The sequence below is a fragment of the Muntiacus reevesi genome, chromosome 7 (assembly GCF_963930625.1).
Source record: "Muntiacus reevesi chromosome 7, mMunRee1.1, whole genome shotgun sequence".
NCBI classification, from domain to species: domain Eukaryota; kingdom Metazoa; phylum Chordata; class Mammalia; order Artiodactyla; family Cervidae; genus Muntiacus; species Muntiacus reevesi.
Window position 1 is genome coordinate 77,996,062 of NC_089255.1, and position 8,739 is coordinate 78,004,800.

Below are 8,739 nucleotides of genomic sequence, written 5' to 3' on the forward strand. Positions count from 1 at the left end.
CTCTAAATATTTTTAACTAAACAAATTGCATAGTCAATAAGGTTCAGTAATAATTTTGAAATTAACATTCTCCCTTCTAAAACTGTCATCTCAGGAACAGCTGTCTCCCAAAGGATGCTGCCATGATTTTCCAGAACATTCCACTGCTCAGAGCCTGCGTATCCTCAAAGGAGGCAAATCTTTGAGGGAAGATTTGACTTGGGGAAAACAGCCATGGTTAGGTTATAACCAAGTCCAGTGAATAACTTAGTTGATTAACCCAGATATGACAGTCCTGGGTCCCAAACACAGGTTAACAAAATGGAAACAAGTAACAAGAATAAACTGACTCTGTGAGCAATGTTCAAGGAATTCCAAAACAATTTGAGCGGCAACAGCATCCTTGGAGAAAGTTGGCGGCCTGGATAACCCCAACTCCCTAGATGATGGCTGTGAAGGGAAAAACATTAATTTATGAAAGTATAATAAATGAACAGCTTCCTCAAGTGGCCACTTTTAAAAGGATGGTTTTATTCAGACGTGCTATTTCTGAGTGAAACAAGCATAGTCATTTCTTTATGTTCTGTCAGAGTTCATGTTATCTGGTTGGAGCCAAGGACTCTAGGCCTCCGGCAGGAGCTGGGAAGCCATGCAAGGGGATTGAGGATATATGCCTCCTCCCACACCCCAGTCCCCACACAGTGCCCCATGTCATCCCCTGAGGACCAGGAGGAAGAAGTATTGATAGTTTATAACTAGCCTCAGTCTGGATCTGTCACAAGACAGGAGAGTGGATGAAACTAGCCATGCTAAATGAGGAGCATAAGTCATCTTCCATTTGTTTTGTCACATTGTGGAAGCTTAAAAAAAAAGAATTTTTGATGTTAAGGTAGAAATTGCAGTTCATTCTTATCCAGGTTACTCATCGTCAGCCTGTTCCTTCATGTTCTGTCTTGGTTCTCAGGGGCCTGGAGTGGATCCGATTGTTAGATAGAAAGGAGTTCCACAGGCCCAAACGATACCAAGTTCCCTCCACACGAGATCCCAGGAGTTGGGCCACACTTGAATGTGGTCAGTGGGGAGACTGAGGAGGCTGAAGGGAGAGGCCTGTGCTTTCCTAGGCCTGCCTGCAGTCCTGCTATGGCTCGGCCGCTTTTCCAGATCAGAGTTCTGCAGCTGACTTCAGCAACTGCTAATATATTACTTTTATGAGGATGGTCAGGCACAGTTGTGCAGGCTGAGCACTGCACAAGCATACCACATTTGAAGGGTGCTAGTCACACAGTATTGTGCCTTTATTACAATAGTTCCTGGCGAATGACAGTAAAAGTCTTCTAACAAAATCAGTATATTATGATGATTTTCTAACATAAGTAAAATGTCTTGAAAAAAGGATGCCTATTGCTATTTCTAGAAAGGCATCATAAGGGCTAATGGGAACCCTGGTAGCCCAGTTCCGAGGTGGTGCACAGAGAAGGAAGCAGATGCAGACTTAAGAGAGCTGCCAGCAAACGGGAGAGCTTAGCTTGGCTCTGCCAGGGAGCAGGGGAAGGGTGATGATGGCCATCCCAGCTGCTCCAGGGCTGCTACCACTTAGACACCTCAGGAGCTGCATCTGGTCTTTTATCTTATTTTTTTAATTTATTTGGCTACACCAGGTCTTTGTTGTGGTGTGCAGGATCTTTAGTTGCGACATGCAAACCCTAAGTTGTGACATGTGGGATCTCGTTCCCTGACCAGGAATCGAACCCAGGTTCCCTGCATTGAGAGCACAGAGTCTTAGCCACTAGATCACCAGGGAAATCCCTGAATGTGGTCTTGAGATTGCTGCCTGAGCCCCAGGTTTCCTCCATAAGGATCTTCTGAAACCTACCTGTTTTACTTAACAGTATCTTATAAACACTTTCCCATATTACCAGATATCCTTTCTCAGAGTCATTTTTAATGATGAAGGGTTTTCGACAGATGAATCAGAATTTACTTAGTCCTTCGCCTATTGTTGAATATCTAGGAATTTCCAGTGTTTTCGGTATAACTAGTCACTCTGAATGAGTATCATTTAAACTAAATCTCTGCACTTATCTGTAATTGTTGCCCTAGAATAGTAAGTTTCAGGAAGCAGGATCATTAGGTCAAAAGTATATACATTTTTAAGGCCTTTGATACATAATATCACATTGTCCTCTAGAAAAAGTGGGTCAGTTTATGCTCCCGTGGGGTATGAAAAGATCCAATCCCACAGCTGTTGCCAACACTAGGTAGTAATATTTAACACATACATGTAAATATATAATTTGTATATTATTTATATATTATAAGATCTTCCCTGGTGACTCAGATGGTAAAGAATCTGCTTGCCATGTGGGAGACCCAGGTTCAATCCCTGGGTCAGGAATATCCCCTGGAGAAGGAAATGGCAACCCACTCCAGTTTTTTTGCCTGGGAAATCCCATGGACAGAGGAGCCTAGTGGGCTACAGTCCATGGGGTTGCAAGAGTCGGATATGACTGAGTGACTAACACTTTTACTTATATATATATACACTTAAATATTTTCTGTATATAAATACATAGAATTTTCCCTGGTGGTCCAATGGCTAAGACTCCATGCTCCCAATGCAGGGGGCCTGGGTTCAATCCCAAGTCAGGGAACTGGATTCTACAAGCTGCAAATCAGAGGCTGCATGCCATAACTGAAGATCCTGCAGGTCACAACAAAGATCAAAGATCCTGTGGGCTGCAACCAGGATTCAGCATGGCCAAATAAATAAATAAATATTTTAAAAATTAATAAATATACATATATGGCAAACAGACAGTGGTAACTCTTTAATACATATTTCCTTAGTTATTAGTGAGACTGAACACATCTTCATATTTGTATATTTTACATTTGCCTCTTCAAAGCAACTCCTTCCTGTCATCTCAATAGTGCACACTGAGCCCACATCTGAGTCTTAGCCTTTCCTCTTTCAGGACGGGGGAGCTCCGGCTTCTGGTTTGAGCTCTCTCCCACTAGCTCCTCTCAGGCCTGGCCTGAAGGGCAGTCCCTGGGGCTCCCAGAGCTGCCCAGAACCCAGGGGGGACCGAGGCCCAGTCTTCCTAGGGGGACCCCTGCTCCCTCACCTTCCCCTGTTGCCAGGCCTGCCCCTCAGTGTCCCTCCCCATGGAGACCTGGGTGCCCTGGGAGTTGCCTGGGTCTGCTTTCTGGGTAAGCATGAGTCACCCCGGGAAGGGCAGAGGCCAAGCCTGACCACTGCCTTTTCTTTCAGCATCCCCGTGAAGGAAGTGCTCCCGGGCATCATTAAGCAGGGGACTAATTGTTTAGAATCCCAGGGCCAGGACACAGCTGGTAACTTCCTGCTCGGAATGGGGATCTGCAGAGGGTCTGCCAAGAACCCCCCAGCGGCCCAGGTATGTTGCCTGGGACCTCTGGGTCAGGCCCAGGAGAGGGGTTAGGGGCCTCCTTCTGCCCAGTCTCCTCCTCTCTCTTGTCCACACCCTCCACAACCCATTTTTCCAAGGACCCTGCAAGCTGCCCCCTCACACTCTGCTCCTCGGGTCTGCTCCCCCCATACTCCACCCACTTTGTAGCCGGTCACACAGTTGCCCTGTGAGCACCGCCTGGTTTCTGCTTGCAGGGGCAGAAATGCCACCCAAACAGAACCCAGTACTCTCCTCGGATGCAGCTGTGGGCAGCCTGCACAGACAGGCATCAGGGTGTCCAGGATTCCTGGGAACACGTGTCCAACATATGAGTTGATGCACCCACATCAAACTAGAGCAGGTCGTGGAGACCCCGGCATGGACCTGTCCCCAGCTGCCCTGCTCCCATGTCCCATCCCCTGAGCCGGCTCATACATCTCTGGCTGGCTCCAGCTAAGCTTCTCCATCCCAATATTTTATTATGAAAAAGTTCAAACACATAGAAAAGTTAAAAGAATTGTACACTGATTAGCCAGCCTTCCATCCCTAGTATTTGTAGAAAATTCTACCGAAGTACACAGTGTATTTGCTTTATCATCCATCTACGCATCTATCCATTCATTGCTGTCCTTTTTGGCTCGGCCTTTCTGCTTCTCATCTTGCAGGCCTGGCTCTTCACTGACCATCTCGTCCAGCAGCAGGGAAAGTGCCTCGCTGCCACCTCCACCTCCGTCTCCCCAGGGTCCCTGGTCGTACTGCAGGCGTGCAACCCAAGAGAAGGCAGGCAGGTAAGCCTCCTTGCCCCCAGGCACAGGTTGGCCAGCAGCGCGGGGGAACATAGTGAAGGTGTGACATACAGACTCAAATAAGCCCTCCAGAGTGAGGACAGGGGGCTTAAGCCAGTATCCAGGTCTAGTCTGTTGTTTCCCTCATGAGGAAGTACCTTGGGTAAACAGTTGTTAAATGTCCATCCTGCATCCTGTGAGCTCCATGCAGGCAAGGACTATTTTTATTTTGTCAGCACTGTATCCCTAGCCGCTGACAACCAGTACAGCCAAAACAAATGTGAGGTTTTAGTAAGAACCTGTGCCAGGGGTTTTACGTAGATCATCTCATCTAATCCTCCCAGCAGCCCAGCAACCTGGGCCTTGGTGTGTGCATGCGTGCGTGCTAAGTCGCTTCAGTCATGTCTGACTCTTTGCGACCCCATGGACTGTAGCCTGCCAGGTTCCTCTGTCCCGGGGATTCTCCAGGCAAGAATTACTGGAGTGGGTTGACATGCCCTCCTCCTGGGGATCTCTCCAACCCAGAGATCAAATCTGCATCTCTTATGTCTCCTGCATTGGCAGGCAAGTTCTTTACCTCTAGCACCACCTGGGAAGCCCCAGGCCCTAGTACTAACCCCATTTTAAAAGTGAAAAACCGAAGCTCCTTGAGTTTAAGAAATGTCTCAGATCACACTGCCGGGAAGGGGTGGAGCTTAGATTCAAGCCCAGTGTGACTCCTAAGTCCACAGTCCTGCCCCAGCACATAGTAGGTGCTCAGTCAGTATCTCCTGATTGATGGCTGGTTGGGGAAACTGAGACCCAACCACGGTGCTTTTCAAGCTGGCATGCCCGTCTCACGTGAACACTGCCTTTTCCTTATCAAACTTTCACCTGCCCTGTTTTCATTAATCCTGGGAAACAGGTCAGGCTCGCCTGTTGAGGAAGAAACAGATGCTCAGAGAGATGCAGTCACTTGCTCAGGGCACACAGCAGCCGGTGACAGAGTCAGCACCGCTCCATTCCTGGCTAAGAGGGCTGCTCGTCTGCCCGGGAATGAACCTGAAGGCCAGAGTTCTGCTTCAGCCCCTCCTCTGCCTGCCCCTTCTTGGTAGCCCCCACTGTGCCTGACCCCAGCCAGCTCCCTGGCCAGCTTGCAGGGCAGTGAAGGGGCAGGAGGGCACCTGGCACTCTCATTCAGCCACCAGGGTTTTCTTCCCTCCCCCTTTTCTATTGCCTGGGTCAGTTCTTTCTTTAGGGATGACTGGCAGTTTGCTATTTCATTCTGGAAAAGCAATCAGATCCTTCCTCTCCCTCCAGCCTCCGTGTGTGTATGTGTGTGCGCACACGTGTGTGTGTGTGTGTGTGTGTGTGTGTGTGTGTGTGTGTGAGAGAGAGAGAGAGGGAGAGGCTTGAGTGCCATGGCCTGCTCACTGGCTGGCACGCTGTAGCACGTCCTGCCAGCCCCTGCCTTCACTGCCCCTGCAGGGGTGCAGGTCCCCAGGCTCCCCTTCACCTGGGGTGCTGGCCCCTGTGAGAGTCAAGCCTTGAGCCCACTCCCAGCTGCTCCTTGCTGAGGCCAAAGTCAGTGCAGTAGCTCCCAGGGCAGCCACCCCTCTCTATGATCCCCTTCATGCTGAGCCAGGACTCCTAGGAATCTCTTTGGCCACATTCCTTCTGGCCTGAAGGTCCTGCAGGGCCCCCAACAGAGGAGCCCCTCTTCCAGGAGGACAGGGTGAGCAGCTCCCCCACTACCAGTGACTTCTCAAGTCTGGGCCTCTGTTCCTAGTCCTCTGTTGACCCCATTTCTGAGGCCACCCCATCAGTTGTGGGAGAGATACCTGTGCAGAGCGGTGTCACGCTCTTCACCTCTCTGAGCCTCCATCTCCTCACTTATAAAATGAAGGGCTCCCTCCCTGGTCTCCCTTGTAAGGAATCTACAAGAACTGAGACTGTGGCAATGGAAGGGCACCATTAGGTGGTATTTTTTCTCTGGCCAGGCTAGAACCTAGTGACCAAGAGACTCTGGGGGAGGGAACCCCAAGACTGTGTCTGATGGCACCAACAGGAAATGAGAATCCCATGATTTGGGGAGCACTTCCTCGTGACTGATCGATTCAGTCTTTACATTCATTCTTCATAGAACAAAACTAGATGAAAGATGGATGAAAGAATGGCATGGCCCAGCCATGCCTAGCCGGGGAGTGTGGCCAGCCCCTCCCAGGGGGTCAGAGACTAGAAGACCCCAGGCAGTGGGATGCTGTGGGTTCCAGAGGGACCAAAGGCCCTGTCCTGCCCACTGCCCACGACCTTTAAGCCAGGAATCCCTCTCTGCTGGGACCACATGGGCAGGAAAGACTGGTTCTCAGCAATCCGTATCCCACAGCCCGCACTCCTAAGGGAAATCCAGACCTGCAGCACCTCCCCCACACCTTCCACCTTGTTTCCACCTCCCAGATGGTTCCCTTCTCTGCCCACGCTGTGTCCCCTTGCAACTGGGGCTGCTCCTCTCCCTTCTAACAGTGGCTCCAGTAAGTACATGGTCCCTCCCACCCGGAAACTAGGACCCCACCTGCAGCAGATCTTCAGCTGCAACTGAAGAGACTGGGCCTGTGTCTAAAGGGAAGCTGGAAATGCAGATTTCTATGTGAAGACTAAGCCAAACTTGAGATAAGCGCTGTGCCGGCCAAACAAAATCCACCTCGGGGTTACATTCAGCCCGTGGGCCTCTGATCTAGACAGTAACTTTGTGCCAACCTGTGGAATCAAGAGTGCATCAGAAGGGCTCGGCTTAAAGCTTGTGTGTGGGGTGCAGTGCCTCTTATGCAAAGGACACAGATGATTTAAATGGGACTGTGTCCTAGGGCCACTTAAACCCACGTGTAATGCGGGTACGGATGTTATTATTATTATTAATCCTTGTTTTTCTCTCCCCCACCCCTTTTCTGCCTCTCCCCTCAGAGATGGAGGAGAAAAGCCTCTTTCATCCAGCATTCAGTCAGCGGCCTCTGCCTGGAGGCCAAGCCCGCCCAGCTGGTGACCAGCAAGTGCCAGGCCGACGTCCCAGCCCAGCAGTGGCAGCTGTTGCCGCACACATGACCGTAGCCCCCGGCCTCCTGTACCTTTTGCATGAGACTTTGGGACCGGAAGGGGGTTGGGGTGGGGGAGTGTGAAGCGGGCCGTCTCCATCTCGTCACATTTCTGCCGGAATCATCAGCCAACACCGCTGCCACGACACACGATGCTCCAAAGCTTGGACGGGGAGGACGCAGGGGGATGCCCTGCTTGCTGTCCTGGCCGCCACCCGGCCTTGTCTGGGGATAACTGGACTGCGACTGGGCAGCCTGGCCCTTTGTTACTGCCCTTCACCCTCCCAAGGCCTGGACAGTGGTTTGGGGCCTCTCCTCGCGGGCTGGGGAAAAGGAGGACGGCAGCCCCCACGAGTCTTGCTGGGCCCCCGGGGCCTGCCTGTGGGGTTGGGCACAAGAGGAGAGCGTGGGCAGCCGTGGACAGGAGGCAGGCAGAAGGCAGAGGGAGGGGCAGCCTGTGGGCAGGTGGGGAACAGGAAGAAGTGAGCCGCTCAGGGGTCTGTCTCGGGCAGGTGCTGGGTTGGGGGCAGGAGGGATGGGAGCCAGGGCCAAGGATGAGTGAGCTGTAGAAAGACGAGAACAGAAAAGCTGCAAAGCACGGGAAAGAGTGGGTCTCGCCCAGGGACCTAGTTCCTCCCAGGGCCCAACGTATCCAGTCCCACGCTCTGGTTCCCACGTTCTCAGCAAGACGCTCCAGGGGCAGCCTTGGGACCCAGTTTATTAAACAGATCCCACTTCTGTTTGGATATGTGTCAAGACAAGACCTCTCCCTTGGGCCTTAAAGACCAGCGGGTGCCCTGAGCCTCTGCCTGGGCGCACTGGGTGGATCCCCGTAAAGACAGGCACCACTGAGCCGCCCCGTCCTCCCTGCTAGATTTTGACTCCTGCCTTCACTGAAATCCTTGCCTCTGTAAATACAGTGTCGTTATGGGATCGGGGTGCAGGGCGGTAGGAACGGGGAGCATCGTTAAGCCGTGGGGACTAAGTCATCCAGGCTGGACTCCCCACTGCTGGAGGGAGGCCCTCGGCTCAGCTACTGCAGCGGCCAGCAGGCTGGCTGGCGGCCCCAGTGTGTACAGAGTTCCCAGTTCTCCTCACACCCACTGGGTCTCTCTCTCCCTCCTCCAGGGCCTGGTCTTGGAACCACTTCTGCTATTAATATTTCCAACGTTCCTCTTCCCCCGCCCCACTGGCCTAGGCCGAGTGATCTTAGGCAAAAGTCTGGTGATACCAGGATTCCTGCAGGGGGCGGGTGGGGGGGGTGTCTCCCACCCAAAGCAAATCAGCCTGGAATGCCTAAGGAGTTCATAGATTCTGGAGGGCCCAGGAATCCCCTGAAATGGTCCCCCAAATAGTGCATGTGTGTGCATATATGCATTGTCCTGGGGAGAGGATCCATGGATTGTCCCAGGTTCATACAAAGGTCTCTGACTCCCAGAGGGTCTGGACTTTTCTGGATTGGAGCTGCCGTGCCCCTCCCCC

General features: G+C 51.9%; 1 protein-coding gene across 2 annotated transcripts in view; it reads left to right on the forward strand.

Annotated features, from left to right (window-relative positions):
- GALNT16 (polypeptide N-acetylgalactosaminyltransferase 16) overlaps positions 1–8,005 on the forward strand; it is a 92,426-nt gene extending 84,421 nt beyond the window's left edge. For both annotated transcript variants that reach the window (XM_065940536.1, XM_065940535.1), the window contains exons 14-16: positions 3,251–3,392; positions 4,070–4,192; positions 7,130–8,005. In XM_065940536.1, the coding sequence (XP_065796608.1) occupies positions 3,251–3,392; positions 4,070–4,192; positions 7,130–7,267 (403 nt within the window). In that variant the 3' untranslated portion in view covers positions 7,268–8,005. The remainder of the gene's footprint in view (positions 1–3,250; positions 3,393–4,069; positions 4,193–7,129) is intronic.
- Positions 8,006–8,739: the final 734 nt, after the last annotated feature.